General features: G+C 33.7%; 1 protein-coding gene across 5 annotated transcripts in view; it reads right to left on the bottom strand.

Annotated features, from left to right (window-relative positions):
• The window catches only part of for (cGMP-dependent protein kinase for), a 790,239-nt gene that overhangs the window by 383,566 nt on the left and 387,926 nt on the right, over positions 1-18,747 (bottom strand). The window contains exon 2 of one of the 5 annotated variants that reach the window (XM_072537887.1): positions 13,290-13,855. The exons of the other annotated variants lie outside the window; for them this stretch is intronic. Coding sequence (XP_072393988.1) covers positions 13,290-13,702 — 413 coding nt within the window. The 5' untranslated portion in view covers positions 13,703-13,855. The remainder of the gene's footprint in view (positions 1-13,289; positions 13,856-18,747) is intronic. 5 annotated transcript variants of the gene reach the window in all.

The raw sequence follows: 18,747 nt of genomic DNA, 5'->3' as shown, positions 1-18,747 counted from the left end.
GGATGTAAACCAACCACTCTATGTTTATTTTATTGATTACAATAAGGCGTTCGATAAGGTCCGACACAACCGTCTTATACAGTTACTTAAAGATAAACACATTGACAAAAAAGACTTAACAATAATAACTCATCTCTACTTTAACCCAACAGCAAAAGTCAGAGTAGGAAAAGAACTTTCGAAGGAAGTAGAGATAAAAAGAGGCATAAGGCAAGGTTGCATACTCTCCCCCTTATTGTTCAATCTATATTCGGAAGAAATAATTAAAAAAGCACTCGAAAATGTAACAACTAGAATAAAAGTCAACGGCAGACCCATCAACAATATCAGATATGCCGATGATACTATACTAATTGCAGAGAATATACGAGATCTACAGACACTTTTAGATAATGTAGTAAATGCTAGTGAGGAAAGCGGACTAACGCTTAATGCTAATAAAACAACATTTATGACGATTTCCAAAACACAACAAGACATTTTAAACATAAGAGGGGTTCTAATAGAAAAAGTAAAAAAATACAGATATCTTGGTACAATTATTCATGAAAATAACGAGTATACAGAAGAAATAAAAATGAGAATTGGACAAGCTAGAGCAACATTTAATAAAATGAGAAAAGTATTATGCAGTAGAGACCTTAGTTTGCAACTCAAAATAAGAATATTACGTTCATATGTATTTTCGGTGCTGCTGTATGGGGTGGAGGCCTGGACCTTAAAGAAAGAGTTGATCGATCGACTTAAAGCATTCGAGATGTGGACCTACCGAAGAATATTAAAAATAAGTTGGGTAGACCGAATAACAAATGTTGAGGTCCTCAGAAAGATGACAAAGGAAATGGAAATCATGAATACGATTCAGATAAGAAAGTTACAATATCTCGGCCACGTTATGAGAGGGGAGAAATATGTGTTGCTACAAACCATAATACAGGGAAAACCAAGTATTGGAAGAAGACGCATCTCCTGGCCCAACAATATGAGAAAGTGGTATCATTGCAGTTCCGTCGACTTGTTCAGAGCTGCAATCTCAAAAGTGAAAATAGCTGTGATGATAACCAACCTCCTTAGAGGAGACGGTACCTAAAGAAGAAGAAGAAGATCACGAGTGAATTGAAAGAAAAAATAATTGTTCAGTACGGTCAGAAAATTATTAATTGTTTGATGACCGCTGAGAAAAAGAAGCAAATGAAAGTATTAGGCAGGTACTGGTAGAGGATTATTGCTGTTAACTACTGTGGAATAGAAAAGGAGGATTTATTTATGATAATTCACAGAAAGACGAAAAAAATGACAAACCTGCTTGCAATATACAACCACACTGATTCGTTTAAAACGCAGTACAGGTTCTTAATGTTTAATTCTCTCAGTGTCCAAGCCTCAACTGTGTATAAAAGTGTGAAAAAAAAATATAACACCATAACATGCTTATCCGCAGCGTTATATTGACATTAATGTTTTGTGCGTTCATAATTAACATGAACTTACTTTTTTCGATTTATTTTTAACCCATAATTGTTACAATGCATATTGATTTGTTGAGCAAGGTGTAGCAGTTCTTCTAATGTTCCCGCCAAAATGATGGTGTCGCCAGCGTATCTTATGTTATTGAGTGGCTCACCATTTTAGGCTCTTACTGACGGTCAAAGGTAATTCACAGATGGCTTCACTATATAAATTAAACAAGAATAGTGATATTATACACCTTTAATGCACCCCACCATGGCGCATCTGGATGTCTTCAGTCAGATCATCTTCAACTTCCACTTTCGCTGTTTAATTCCAATATCATCATCATCATTGGTGCTACAGCCCTATAAAAGAGCCTCGACCTTCCCAAGTCTATTACGCCAGTCAGTTCTATCCATTGCCAACTGTTGCCAGTTTGCTGCGCCTATTTGTCTACCATCCTCATCTACACCATCCCTCCATCTGAGTTTTGGTCTACCCCTACTTCTACTTCCCACAGGTTGTGACATGAGGATTCTTCTAGGAGGGTTGTTCTGCTGTGATCTTGCCAGATGTCCTGCCCATCTTAGTCTTCCTATTTTTATAAAGGATACTACATCTTTACCACCAAATATATGTTTATATCTGTGATATATCTCGTACCTCCTTCTCCAAACACCATTTTCACAGATGCCACCAAATATCCTTCTCAGGATCCTTCGTTCAAATATAAGCAGGAGATTTTCATCTGCCTTGGAAATGGTCCATGTCTCCGACCCATATGTCAACACTGGTTGTATACGGGTTTTGTAAAGGTTTTGTATATGGTTAGTTTAATTCCAATATAGGTTACACCTAATTCTAATCTCCCTGCTGTCTATATTTTTGTTTAACACAAATTCTTTAAGACAATTATGCTGCACTTTGTCAAAAGCCTTCTCGAAATCAATGATACAAGCTATATATTTCTACATAGAATCCATTAAGATATTTTTTGTAAATTATGTAAATAAGTTCATTATAGCAACAAACTATGAGTTAAAATGAAAATGCAATACATCAAATTTTAAGGAAATGTGGTTTTAGATGAACTACTTTTACGTGATTCATTAACATAGTCGGAATAATAATTAGACTGCTTAAGTATATCGACTTAATTTAGAATTCACATAATTTACATAGTTAGTACCAATGATTGCCACTTGTCTTGTAAAATCACAACCAACGTTACAAAAAAGAATCAAAGACAAATTTATAGCGAAAATAAACATAAAATTTATAGAGCGAATGTGACCGCGTTCCGAATGAAACATCAAAATAATTGCTTAATAATACCAAAGTGTATTTATGGCCTAATTATTTTGAAAAAAAGTTCGTAAATAAATAGGCCAATCAAATTTAATGCAAAATTAGCATTATATGCAACATTAAAATCTACATCCAAGGATGTACAGAAGAGGCGATATGTATCTTGAGACCAATAGCAAAAATTAATCTACTCGCTAAATGAAAAATATATCTTCTAAAAAAGAAACTACTATAAAGAAATAGATAAAGCCTACCTTCTTAAAGATCAAGGCATAAGAAACTTATACCCTAACAGATTAGATAAATATATACAGCAAGTAACAAGAGATGATATAAATCTTAAATCTATCTCTCTCCTGTAGTTCCCCCATTACTGAGGATCGTGAGCTTCCCCAATACTCCTAACAAATTTTCTCTATTGGTCCCTATCTTTAGCTGCTTTAGAAGTTTAGCAGAATGAGTATCCCGCTGAATTCACAATATTTGCTAGGATCAAAAAAAGAGATAAAAAACAGCCAGAAAACTACAGAGGTATAAGCTTGTTAAATACTACGCTAAAACTAACAACTAAAATTTTACAAGTACTAAGAAATCAGAGGATAAGTTAAGCACATGAACAACAGGGTTTTCGTAGTGGAAGATTGTGTACAGATGCAATATTCGTTATAAAGCAAATTACTGAGAAATCACAAGACTATAATAGACCAGCATTTCTGTGTCTGATTGATGAAAATAGTCTGCAAAGACTGGCAAATAGTCTGGCAAGATGCCTTAATAACTCTATAAGGCGAAACAGACACATTAACACTGAAATGAAGTCAAGTGTTTATAAAGCCAGTGTAAGCCAGTGAATAATGACATATGCCTCAGAAACAAGACCCGACACAGCTACAACGCAAAGGCTATTGGCAACGGCAGAGATGAGAGTACTGAGAACAATTACAGGAAATACGCTGATAGATCGAAAGAGAAGTGAAGACAGAAGAAAATGCAACGTACAGTGTATAAATGAATGGACACAAAACAGAAAATAGACTTGAATAACCACATAAGCAGAATGAAGGCCCCTTGTCGTCAAAATAGCAAGAGATAAGTCACAAATCGGCAGAAGTATCGGGCGACCGGGCAAAAGATGGAGTGACAACCTTCCATAGAGGTATTAATCCACCAATGAACAAGCAGAATTGCTTATAAAGAGGAAGGAGAAGAAGAAGGTCTTGTTGGTGACCGTCCTCTTGGTCTTCTCCACGAAAGATTTCAGAAAAAATTAATCTCTCCATATTATTAAGAACTGTAGAATTTGCTTAAGCTATATAGTGGACACCCTTTTTTTAATGTCAAGTTGTTTAAGAATGGAAACGTTCTTGTGCAAGAAGAGTCCAAGTTTATGCTCCATATATAAACACTGAGAATACAAGTGCCTTCAGCAGCTTCTGCTTCGCAACAATAAAATTAAATTTAACAACAAATCAACCATGTAACATTAATTGTAACAGTAGATCCATTGAGCTTTTCTCATCCAAAATGTTTACCGCGAAACACACATTAATAGAAGCATCCACAGGCTTTAATCTCTTCTTTTTCTTCTGATGCCACTCCTATCGGAGATTGGAAATCATCAAGGCTATCCTGACCTTGTTTACAGCTGACCTAAAGAGTTCATTAGTGGTACAGCCAAACCACTCTCTCAAATTACGCAGCCATGACATTCTTCTACGGCCTGGATTCCGTTTTCCTTCTATTTTTCCTTGCATTATATTTTGAAGTAATGCGTATTTATGTCCTCTCATCACGTGATCCAAATATTCGAGTTTTCTTCGTTTGATCGTTGACAACATTTCTGGGTCTTTTCCTATATATAATAAAGACAATATTTACTCCATACAAAAACTTTCATCTCTTGTCCGATCAATCAAAGACAACATTCTAAATGAACAACACAGAGTTTATGAAATTCCTTGTGCAGACTGCAACCGATCTTACATAGGCCAAACCAATCCTAGAATTCAACATAGGATTTATGGACATTCTGGACGTTCGCAATTCCGATTCAATTTCAGCTCTTCATCAACACCATCTTTATACAAGTCAAAAATTGATTTCGGTTATTCATCCTTCTAAAACCATCCTCCAGGATTTCCCATAGTATTGTGTCACTACATGGGGACTTATTCCTCTTTATCGATTTAATTACATCTACTCAGAGAGCACAACAGTAGGTTCTCTTAGTTATCTACGATAGTCGGAATGCCATAGATTTTTTGCTGTTATCTCGTTATTTCTATATAAATCGCTACAATAGTTCCGCCACAGGTTTCGTCAGTGTCGGTATTTCTTATCCATCACACACCACGTTTGAGATTTAAATTCTCTGGTAAGGGGTTTGACCTTTTGAAATAAATCTCTCAGTTCATCCCGGCAACGATGTTCTTCAATTTCTCTGCATATTTGAGAGGTGTAATCGGCTTTATCTTTGCGGCATTGCCTTCTAATTTCTTTGGATAATACTCTCTTTTTTGTGTAAACCGTTGTCGTATAGTTTTTCGCAGTCTGAATTGAGTGGGTCAAATCTTGCGTGGTTCAATATAAAAAAACTACATTGAAAAATCGCATTAGAAAACTTAAATGCAATAGAAAGAAAAAATAGAAATAAAGAAAGTTTTAAAAAGAAAAATGAAAGAAAGGAATAGAAAGAAAGATGTGACCAGTTTACATTTCGTAAAAGAATAACAACACTTTGAAGCCCTTAACAATATTAAAAAGCTACAGGATCGGATGGATTAAATGCAGAATTATTAAAATATCACAAGACTATTTCTAAAATTATGCCAGTTACATTTATATTTAATTCTTGATGGAAATAGATGTTAGAAAATCGAGGTGTCATTAAAAATATCAAAATATTTCAAATGTAATTGCTGTTATTTACAAATCAACTGCTAAAAAACCAGTGTTTAACCAAACATTGATTTTAATGAAAAATGTCTGGCCTAAAAATCGTACATTAATTTGATTTAATGAAATAAATTAAACAGACAGTATCTGCCTACCTTCACTTTCAGATACAAAGCGATAATGACTACTTTTAACTGACTAATGGCTGTATTTCTCTCAATTCTTGTTATTATCTCTGGTTTTTGCTGCTGCTATACTACCATATTTTATCGAGTCCACAAAAGCTGTAAAATGAGTTTATTGAAACTCTTATTCCGTAAAACCGCTAATTATTATAAAGAGTTGTGTAATACGATTTGATATTAAGAATTTAAATGGATTTTAGTGCTTTTTAATGTAAATTTTAAATAAACGAGTTGAAAAGGTTTTCAAAATTAATTTGGTCTCAATACTGATGTGAAAATAGGGTATATTTTATGCGAAAGTAGGTAAATAACCTTTCGAAGTAGCTCCAGCGGATTGTTCTCAAAGCAGAGCTTACGAGATTCTAGGCAAGCAAAACAAAATAGGAAGGAGGAATCATCATCATCATCACCCAGCCCTTTGCGTCCACTGCTGGACATAGACCTCCCTCATTTTTGTTCATTATGCTCTTGAGCACTTTTCATCCAATTTTTTGACATTTTCTTGAGATCGTCAGTCCAACGAGAGGGGGTCTTCCTACTACTTCTTTTGTCTAACGTCGGCCTCCATTCAAGCAATCTCTTGGCAATTCGGGAAATTATATCGGTAACTCCTGTTCTTGGTGTTAAGTCTTCATTTCTAACTCGGTCACGAAGCGAGCATTGACCTTTCCATTTTCTTCTGAGCTATTTTGCAGCGTTTTAGAAGTTGTAGCTGTCAATTTCAAAGTTTCGGCACCATAGGTCATCACAGGCAACACACATTGGTCAAACGTTTTATGTTTTAAAGAAATTAGTATATCGCTTTTAAAGATGTCTTTGCGTTTTCCATAGGCTGCCCACGCTAGGTTTATTCTTCTTCGTAGTTCGCATGTTTGGTTGTCTCTTGTGATCTTTATTGTGTGTCCAAGGTATATTTATTTTTCCACCTGCTCTACTTCGTTGTCTCCAATATTGATATTTCCGCTAAGTACTAGGTTTGTCATGAATTTTGTTTTGGAGATGTTTATTTTAAGACCCACACTGGCATACACTAACTGAAGTTCATGTAGCATTGTACATATCTCCTTGAGGTTGTCCGAGAACAAAACTATGTCGTCTACGAATTTCAAATTTGTTTATCTTCTACCGTTAATGTTCAGGCCTTTTTCTTCCTAATTAAGTTTTTTATAAGCATATTCTAGTACTGCGGTAAACAGTTTAGGCGATAAGGTATCACCCTGTCGGACTCCTCTGCCGATTGGGATATGATCCGTGTTTTTATGTAGTTTCACTGACATAGTTGCGTTCTTGTATGTATTGTAAATTAACCAATTAACCTTGTATATCGGTAGTCAATGCGTCATGCTTGTAGTGCTTCCAGGATTTTGTCAAATTCTACCGTGTCAAAGGTTTTATGGAAATCTACAAAAGCCAGAACTAGTGGTCGATTGTATTCGATAGACTTTTCTATTACCGTTTTAATGCTCTATAGGTGATCGTTTGTTCCAATTCCGGTATGAAATCCCGCTTGCTCTATTGGCCGGTAGAAATCAAGTTTTTTCTCAAGACGATTCGTTACTATTCTTGTGAGGAGTTAGTATAGGTGACTAAGAAGACTTATAGGTCTGTAGTTTTCTGATTACAATAGAATTTCCTCAGTATTGTGCCATTTGTCGGGTATATTACTGTCCAAAAGGCACATGTTTTTTATTTTCTTAATTAGGCAAGTGCCTCCGATTTTGATTACATCAGTAACTACACAATCTTCGCCTGGAGATTTGTTATTCTTAGCTTTTCTTAGGGCTAGTTTTATTTCGTCTATTGTGATTTCCGGTAGTAGTTTTGATCCTTGGTTGACAACGCCCTTTTTCCTTGTTAATATTTCTGGTACTTAATCTTCTCTGCTATTTGCTTTGTGTTGGCTTTTGTACAGCAATTTGCAGAAGTCTTCAACTCAGTCTTCAGAAGAAGGAAAGGATTACGATAATCGAATCAAGTGAGAATGGAGTAATGCAGTAAAAAAAGAGATATTTTTAAGGGACACCCTCAAATCAACCAAAAGTATGCAAAGAGATACAAATAACCGGATTAATTGCAGTCAAACAAAACAAAACAAAATAAACATCAACCAAGGACTAAAACAAGGTTTAAGTCTGTTACCGATGCCTTGTAATATATAGGGTGAATACAAGAATTTCAATATGAAAATATCGACAAAAAAGACGAACCTTATGTTCGTCTGAAAAACTTCTCACCTTATGAAGCGCAATTCGTCAGACCTTTGACGTAGATTGGCCACTGTTTATGTAGCCTGGATCCACTACTAGAAACCAAAGAACATAGTGAATTCCGGCAGTAAACTGAAGGCTGCCAAAGTGCTCCAAAGCGGCCAAGAATGGCTCAATGGGTCGAAAAGAGTGTGGTCACTGTATTTTAGGATTGCAAATGTAACTGTTAATTGACTATCTTGAAACTGCTACATCAATAGCCAATATTATTGTGCATTATTGGAAAAACTGACGAACTGAACTAGTAGAACTCAGTGAGAAACGGCTTCATATGTAGAAGAAAAAAGTGTTGCTTCTGCAAGACAATATATCGACTCAAAACAGTATTATGACAATGGAAAAAATTCATGAGTTGGGCTTGCTTTGGCAAATTGCTTTCTTATCCGGCTTATTCCCCTTATTCTTTTTTTATCATATGTTCACAAGTCTGAAGAGATGGGATGACCTTCACAAATCGGGAAAGCTGAAGGGGAAGATTGAATAGAACTAGAAATAATGAAATGGATGGACGAGAAAAAAAAGACTGGTTCTGGATCATTGGTAATTAAGCATTGGGGCAAAATAAAATACCAAAAGATTGGAAAAATATTCTTCTTTTAGCAATTTAAACAAAGGGGCGACACAATCAATTGGGAGAACTTTAGAGCGATATGTATAAGTACTTACCGAAACTGAAAAAACCTAGAACAAGTGTCCAGAAAAAAAAAGACAGAGAACAGATAATATTTTTATACTGAGAAACATAATGAAAATAATAACGGAGACAGGGGATGAAATAGTACTACCATTCTAGACTTCAAATCTGCATTTGACACAATAGATAAAAATATGCTTGATAATTGTTTAAAACAGCTAAAAACCCCGAGTAAGCTAACACAATCTGGGGAGAAAGATCAAAATATTTACATCACATGACATTTACAGGAGAGAAACAAGATGATAGTCTGAGTCCTCTACTACTACTACTAAAAACAGAAAACACCATTGGCTAACTGATTGATTTTAAAACAATGGATCCAAGGTAATAGATATAAATTGCATGAATTAATGAACAGGTATTAATGAGCTGCAATTTAAAATAAATGTTTATTTTTAAAATTTTTAAATTTTATTTTTTCCTTATTGTAATTTGTCAACAGTTTGCATGCTACTACTTTAAAGTTTTTATAATTGTAATTTGTACGATAAAAATATGTTAACAAAATTCAACACTCACTCATTCAATACTCAAAATAATTGAGCTCTGGTGGGACTCTTTCCGTGTTATCGAGTCCTAGGTGACTTGGTATGCTGGAGTATCTCCCAAAAATTTTCTATAATAAACTCTTATTATTATTATTATTAAGAAGAATAAAAATTATCTAATACAAAAAAGGTAAGGTAAGGTAAGTTATATTAGGGACCATACTAGGCTGTAAGATAACATTTTAACGGTAAAAGAATATTAATAACATAAGAAAAAATTGTATTTTACAGTTTATACGTTCAGGAATAAACTTTATATTTTCAGGAACTTATGGAACCTCGTATTTTGTATATTATAAGCACCAAATATCTGTATTTTACTTAAACCCAACAGGTTTTCAGATAAAAAACACAAGGTTACTCTATTCTTAATGTCTCATTTATACCACTGTTTTTAGATATCCATTTTTGATTGGATTAAATTGAATAGATTAATTGATATATCGCTATGACATAATCGGCCGACATGAAAAAAGCTAATAGGTGGCAATTATTCAAATCAAAGGTATAAATTGGAAGTCCATTTTTTTGTATGCAAAGTAACATATATCTAATTACTATTTACAGAAGAAGTAAGAAATCGCATGTAAATTGGAAGCAAACTTGTATTGCATATCAAACACCGTTGAATACATTAAATAAGATTACCATAAAAAAGGAGATTACTTTATATTCAGTTGTTTTTTAAGTCGACAAATTTGAAAGTAAATCCGATTATTCAACTGTAAAGTCGTTGAAGTTGAATTTACCACAGTTATTAAACTTTAATACATGTGTATAATAGAGAGAAGAAAAAGTTACTTGTACAGGAAATGAAAATTAACGTGTTCCATAAAATTAGCGGAACACTGTTTTGATGAGCCATACCTTTTTTAAAAAATATGCAAGGCAAATAGATTTAACCAATTTTAATAGGAATAGGGATATACTGAGTTATAACTCCGCAACCGGTAAGTGCTGGGTGGATTGAGTAGCTCAGTAAATGCCAGTGCCGGTTCCAAGCCCAGATAAAGGAGGAGGATTAAGGCGATCGGCTAGCAACTCATCCCTTGTCAAAAGAAATACTTACTTACTTACTTAATCAGTAGACCCATTTATACCTTTCGGTGTTGGGCCATAAGAAATAAATGTTAAAAATTTCGACCAGAAGCCTCGGAATACAAAGGATGGATCAAAACAAAGATGACTAATGCAACGGAAAAGGAAAATGATATTGGCTACATGGAATGTACAAGGACTTAGAACCAAATAAGCAGAAGTTTTTAAAGAATTAGGGGAAAGAAAAATAGATATATGTATTCTCACCGAGACCAAGAAAAAGGGAAAAGGAAATGAAGAGATAGGAGAATATATACATATTTACAGTGGAGTGAGTAAAGATAACAGAGCTAAGAGAGGAGCCTCTATCGCCATTCGAAAAAATCAAAACAATATTAAATCGTGGACTGAAGTAAATGAACAACTGCTAATACTGGAAATGAAAAAGAATGGGCACAACATCGTAATTGTCCATTGTGCATGCCCCAAATGAAGATGCAGATCCACAAAGTGAAGACGATTTCTACAAGATTAATGAAGTACTCTCTGAAGTTAAAGAAAATTGTGAAATCTTTATACTAGGAGATTTAAACGGCAGAGTAGGGAGAGAAGAAAATAGGAGAGTCGCAGGAAGATATGGGGACCAAATAACCAATGACAACGGAACACGTCTTAGAAATTTTTGTGAAACAATGTCTCTCAAAATTATGAATGGATTTTTTCAACATAGAGACATCCACAAATTTACATGGATACAACCTACTAGGGGCGCCTATAATCGACTATGTAATCCAACGTCAAACTTCCCAGCTGAAAACAACTGACGTAAGGGTATACCGTGGATCAGAATATGAATCCGACCATCGTTTACTTATGGCCAACGTGATAATTAACTATCGCAAAAATAATAACACTCAGGTACAGAATATAGAAAAGGGACAAGAAGTAACATCCCCTAAATATATCCTAGAAAGCTTAAAAGAAGATTCAACGAAATTTCTTTACAAATTACGACTGGCCACAAAATTACAAAATGTAGATCGAGAAAATATATCAGCGGAAGAATTATACCAGCAACTTAAAAAATGCATTAATGAGGCTGCAAGTGAAGCTTTGGGGTATAAAGATAAACATGAAACAAAAAATCAAGAATGGTGGTGGGAGAATATGCAAACGTTCGTAAACAAGAAGAAAACTGCTTATCAGAAACGGATGTCAACGAGAAAGGAGGAAGATTACAAGATACATAAAAAATTAAATCGAGATGTATAAAAAGAAGTAGTGAAAAGTAAAAATGAGATGTGGGATCGAAGATGTGCAGAGGTGGATAGGTATATGGGCGAAACAAGAGTTGGGCAAGCGTGGAAAGTGATGTCTTTCCGGAGGGAAGGAAAGGAAAAATCTAACTTACAGTTAATAGATCTGAAACAGTGGAAACACCATTATGAGGTCTTACTGACAGAGGATAGATGTAAATTCCAAGAGATCGGAATGGAATAAATATCCGAACATACAAATAATTGAGATAACAACCGGAGAGTTAAGAGATGCCCTCAAAAGATCGAAAAACGGTAAATCAGCAGGACCTGGACACATCCCAATTGACTTGGTAAAGTATGGACCAAAAATATTATATGAAATGTTGGTTCAACTATTTAACAAATGCTTAAAAGGACAAAATATCCCTGATGATTGGAATGTTGGATACATCAGCTCAATATTTAAGAAAGGGGATAAAAGCAAATACTCTAATTATGGGGTAATAACTGTTATCAGCTCAGTGGGGAGGTTGTACGGTCGAATAATAAAAGAAAGAATAGAATCAGAATACAAAGACATAGAAAGAACAAAATGGATTTCGTAAAGGAAGATCGTGTACTGATGGTATATTCGTTCTGCAGCAAAACCTTATTTAAAATATATATTCAATCAAGTATCCGGAATGGGAATAGACACAGGCAGTGGTAAATGTCTAACAACTTTATTTTTCGCAGATGATCAGGTAGTCGTAGCGAATGATGAGGAAGACATGGATTACATGTTTAGAAAACTAAAGAAAGAATATAAAAAATGGGGACTCAATATGAATATGTCAAAAACCGAGTATCTTAAAATAGGAGATGATAAAGAAGATCCAGAGTTAGAAATAAAAAACACAAAAACATGCAATGAATATAAATATATCGTATCTATAATATCTAAAGAAGGCACTACCAAAAGAGACATCGATAAAATAATGCAGCTGGGAAAAAAGCGGTAGACATTATAAACTCTCTACTGTGGTCTAAAGATATTAGACAAGAAAAGAAATTGACAATATATCGAACCTTGGTAGAGCCTATTAGGACTTATGAGGCAGAAGATTGGCAGATCACGGAAAAAGATAGAAAAGGACTAGAAGTAGTAGAAATGGATTTTCTAAGAAGAGCGTGTTGTGTATCCAAAAAAGATCATATCAGGAATGAAGATATTAGAAGGAGGACAAGTACTGTATATTCCAGTGTAGACAGAATTGAAACGAGACAACTAGTGTGGTATGGCCACGTGAAGCGAATGAATGAAGATAGATGGCCAAATAAAGCTTTAAATTACATACCACAACAAATAAGAAGAAGGGGAAGGCCTTCAGGCCTTTATATATATATATATATATATATATATATATATATATATATATATATATATATATATATATGTATATATATATATATATGTATATATATATATATATATATATATATATATATATATATATATATAAGAGTATGAGAAATGTGTTTTATCCACAGAGTTCTATTAAATAACCTAGATATCGAACTCCTCATGATTTATTAAGACATAATAAGCCTGCTAGAGAAATATATCGTTAAAACCATTTTTATTGATAAAATAAACTTACCGAGTACTCTTCGGAACTTTTATAATCTGCATACAAACTTCTTTACTCAAAGGTTCCGCACTAATAGCTTGTCTCTTTATTCTATGTTCTTGAACACTGGGCTCTCTACTTCGATTCAGGGTAATTTGTTTGGTGATTATTTTATGAGTTAACGGTTTTACTACTTGTCTAAATTTATCGATTTCATTCTGAAGATGCTTAATCAAACAGTCTTTACCGTCTAATTCTTTTTCTAACAAACATATTGTTTCTTCTTTGAGCTTAAGCTCTCTATTTTTTTCGTCTAAAAGACGTCTAAGCGAAGTAATCACTTCTGACTCCCCATGCACGGGCATTTCGTTATCCACGATGCTCGCTTCGGTCCCTATTTTATTTCTGTACAAAATTTTGGTGATAAAGGTGTAGCAACTCATTTGGTAGTAGTACTAATTGATGATTGGTTCCATATTGAATATACCGACACTTGCACTTTATTTTTTATTAATTTTCTCTGGATATCACTAAATTTTGTTCATTCACTTTTATAAACGTATCGTACAAATAGTTTATTTTTGATGACACTTTTCCTAAAAAATCCAACATTAAATTTTTATGGTCTTTTGTTTATTTTAATTAGTACCTCCAAACTTCCACAACAAGTAGACAAAAATATTTAGATATCAAGTAAACGTCAGCTTAATTAAACATTAGACATTAAACGTTAATTAAGTAAATGACAACTTTCATTATATTCGTTATCGTTAGGCTCAAGATGGTACTAGTTAGTTAAATTTTGAGTGTTAGAATATAAGTGAGTGTTAATATATAATGCATTTTTATGATCTACATCACTAGATCCCCCAAATTAAAAAAGTATATCAATTTTCATTGATTAGAACCAGAGATATTGTGACTTTTATAAATTTGAATTGATGAATTCAGTTTTTGAAACAGTAAAATTGCTTCGCTTTTAAACCTTTTTTCTTTGGAGCATCATAGACGGCTCATTATAATATTCGTTCTTTTTAAATTACTTCTTGTTTAGAAACAAAGCCTCAGTGAATTTTCGAAAAAAACAAAGCTAAATCCGGTTTTAAGGGTCGTAGGACATTATGTTTTTTTTAATTTGCGTAAAAATGCAACTTGTTAATTAAATCGTTAATTAAATATTATATAATTTGTGATAAACAATGTATTTACCTTATGTGTTTCATCTGTCATACTCTTTAGAGTTTCCTAATTCTTTCCTTAATAAAAAATATTTATTTTCTTCTCAAATAACTTCTTGTTAAAATAGGCTAATACAATTACAGAAAACATAAAATTATACAGAAATTGTAAATTTCTCTAAGACAAAACCTCGCCTACAACTGCGATTTATCGACAACCTTCTTAACAGTGATGGAAACGAGACCTTTTTTTTCTATAATCGTCAATCTGATATAAAACGAATCGGATTTCATGACTTTCACTGCACCTGCTACTCGTTGAAGAAAATTTATTACAGCTACGATGACCAACTACCGAACCGACTGTCCCATGATAGTTATTACCCGAGAGCAATTTTTTATAATCGCCGATCTTTGCATAATTGGTAAACACATAACCATAAGGCACAAGATTTAATGAATGTTACAGTATTTTTATCTTTGTACTGTTGTAATAATAAGTTTTACAGCAATTATAACAACCCTTAATAGGTTTAATAAGAAATTAAACATGTCAATCTCACAAACTGCCTTCATAATACGGATGAATCTAAATGGCGACGAAATATGACATACGATACAATTGATAGAAGAGCAAAAAGTCAAGTCTTCATAGTGATCGACAAAAAATTATGGAAGAACTGATAAAAAGTCGACAAACAAATAATATTAATGGAACTTTATAAAAATTGACATATTCTGATAATGAGTTGAATTTAATACAACAGAGAAACCAAAAAACGGAACAAATAAGCCAGACGAACAATATATTGATCAAGCAAAATATGGTGGAGCATTGATATATTTATTTATGTCGTGTCAATAAACAGGAAAACAGGGGAACCTGTTTATTTTACTAGCATTGTTGTTGAAAGTAAACAAATTATTTATGAACTTATCTGCAGGTTAATGTTTTCCAAAATTGTCTCGTTCTAAAACGTGTTTAAAATAGCTTAATTCTTCAATAATAATCTTCCAGTTTAAATCATAATGTTTTTCTATCAATTTTCTAACATCATCTGCTTTTTCTTGTTTTATTTGTAAACTATATTTTGGTATTATACCAGGACAAAACTGGTCCATATTTCTATTAATTTTTGTGACCATTTTTATTTATTCATATCGTGTCGATAAACAGGAAAACAGGGGAGCCGGTTTGTTTTACGAGTATTGTTGTTGAAAGTAAACTAATTATTTATGAATTTGTCTGCAGGTGGATGTTCTCCAACGTTGTCTCGTTCTAAAACGTGTTTTAGAACGAGAAGAGAGAATAGCTTAATTCTTACTCTTCCAGTTTAAATTATAATGTTTTTCTATCAATTTTCTAATACCATCTGCTTTTTCTTGTTTTACTTGTAAACTATATTTTGGTATTAAACCAGGACAAAACTGTCCATATTTCTCTTCATTTTTGTAAATATAGGAAAAAAACAAGTGTTACGAACGCAGTTAAAAAAATTACAACTGGGCAGAGTCAGAGATGGAGACTCGACCAAGAAAATTTTAGAATAGAGAGGTAGATGCTTATCGTAATCGAGGAGGTCCTCCCACAATATGATCGGACGACATCAAGCGCATCTAACACCAACTGTATTCAAAGTGCTCAAGACAGGAAGCAAAAGAACTATTTACTCAACGCCTATGTTTATCAGAGACTCAAAACAGCTATTGATGATGATGAATATCGTGAATTCGAAACGTCTTAGCATAACATCATATATGATTCACGTTGCACGTTTAGGAATTCTTTGAAATATGCACAAATTCTGCAGGAAATAAGCGTTTGTATTTAAAATAAAGCGCAAGATTGTTAAAGATAAAAATTTGATAATTTGAAACAAAAAATTAGTGTTGTTTGGAATGGCTTGCGAAAGTAGGTAAATTTTGAGAGAATATAAATAAATAAGGGATCTGGGATGATAATATAGTTTTTGTTTAACCTTTTTACATATTTCAATCTTTTTATATCTTTAAATAAGCGAGTTATTGCACGTATAATAAAAGTTATTATTTATTATCTTTCCTCAATGTTTTTAACATCTTAAAATTGAAAATATCCGAAAATAAAAACATTTACGTTATATTTATGATATCTCATTTAACCCTGAACAAACAATTAAAACAAAAAACTACTAACCTATCTCATCCTGAACACGTAACAACCATAATCATTATTAAAAAGTCATTTAATAATTAGCCAGATAATTTACCCTAGTCGGTAGAGTCATAATTGAAAAAATTGCCGTGGTGCTAATAATAGAATGAAAATTAATCCATAACTAGTACTTTTGTATTTTAGTATACTTCTATGATGTAAATATAGTGCTGCAGTTATAGAAAATAACAACCAGTATATTTTGGTTTAAAAATCACTTGGCGATAACACAAACGTAAGCCACTGATGCGTATAACAAATACTATAAGCCATTTGTACAAAATAATTCTCCTCCCCTGTGCCATATTTGTAGACTATGAGTTATTTTAACCTATAGATGTTTATCAATAAGCGATGTTCGTTTCTCCTTTGTTCTTTCATTGGTTTTCCGATATAAGCTTTGTTTCTCACCTAATTTTCGCTTAAGTATAACCAATAGTTGCTGGTATTCTGCATGGCAGGGAATGGAGAATGTTAATAATCGTTCTTCTAGTTCAGTTCATTATTGGTATTATTCGTCCATGTGTCGCATCCATAGAAGAAAAGCGAGTTTTATGTGCATTGCTAGTTTTAGTAAGCACAATGAAATGGTACCGGTTTAATCAACCTAGATGCTGTTTCTACTCTCGAAGCAGACAGATCTCCTGCGATAATGGGCCTCAGAGTCATTACACCTAAATCAAATTTGATATACTCGGTTCGCTATTCCCAGTCCGAACTGTCTAGTGAATTTAGTAATTATTTTTTTGCGAAGTTAATTACTTTTTGACTGACTAGAAGTGGCTGAAAATTACTATACAACCAAGCACACTTACTCATAGCCCATATTAATAGTAAACAAACTAAATAGTAAATAAAATAGAACTGTGCGAATTACCGACAATCAATATTTATTTATCTGCACCATATAATAAATAGTTATGTTAAATTATAACAACTAATATATATTTTTTAAATATATACTACCCAAAATTTGATTGGTTTAGTATACACTTCCACTATTTAGAATAATTCTTCTTTTTTTAAAGAAAGAAGTCTGCAATAGTAGGATACTTGAGCTATTAATACTGAGAAGTAGCAATTGTTGTGTTGTAGGTTTCCGACAATGAATCTGTCAAAATATGCCCGAGCTAAGCGAATGGAGTATATCATACAACTTTCAATCCTAATTTATTAGATTAATTTTCACTGGTGCCACCCCAGTTCTTTTTTGGTTCAGTGTTCTCCATATCGGCCACTTGCATTTCGCATCACTGGGCATCTCCTCGACGAGTAAGTACTTTGCAGGTGGGCCGTCCAACTGTATATCATACAGCTTTATATTCTACTTTATTAGATTAGTTTTTACTGGTGCCACCCCGGCTCTTATTCGGTTCAGTCTTCTCCATACTGGGCACTTGAATAAAGCCGGCGGCTCTATGGAGTTTTTTAATTGGAGTAGGCGTCATACAGCCTGCTGTTAGTCTGCATGTTTAGGATGCCGTCAACTTTCCTGTCGTGGATCGATCTGGACATCTGGACAAAATTCTAAAATCAAGAGGAATAAAGACAATATTTACCCCTTAACAACAACTTTCATCTCTTGTCCGATAAATCAAAGACAACATTCCAAATAAACAACACGGACTATATGAAATTCCTTGTGCAGACTGCCCACGATCCTATATAGGCCAAACAAATCGTATAATCCAAAGTAGGATTTATGAACATATTTCAGCTCTAGTTCAACACCGTCAGAAACGTTCCTGCCAACCCCCGCGCCAATCCCCGCGCCAATCCCCGCGCCAATCCCCGCGCCAAACCCCGCGACAATCCCCGCGCCAACTCCCGCGCCAATCACCGCGCCAATTACCACGCTAACCCAACGACAACCTCCACCCAAACCACGTCACCATCGACGGTATAAATAAACCGTCCTCTGTGCTCCGTAGCTTTGGTTAGTAATCAGTGTAGTAGTGTCTGGGGGCTTGGAAGACCGATAATATTATTATATTATAGATAATTATATTATATTAATATAAGAATATTAATTTTTGTCATAGTATTAATCTTAGCTCTCGGTTTAATATATATATATATATATATATATATATATATATATATATATATATATATA

The sequence above is a fragment of the Diabrotica undecimpunctata genome, chromosome 7 (genome assembly GCF_040954645.1).
Source record: "Diabrotica undecimpunctata isolate CICGRU chromosome 7, icDiaUnde3, whole genome shotgun sequence".
Lineage (NCBI taxonomy): Eukaryota > Metazoa > Arthropoda > Insecta > Coleoptera > Chrysomelidae > Diabrotica > Diabrotica undecimpunctata.
The sequence above is the reverse complement of the archived record's forward strand: the minus strand, read 5'-3'. Positions and strand labels throughout refer to the sequence as shown.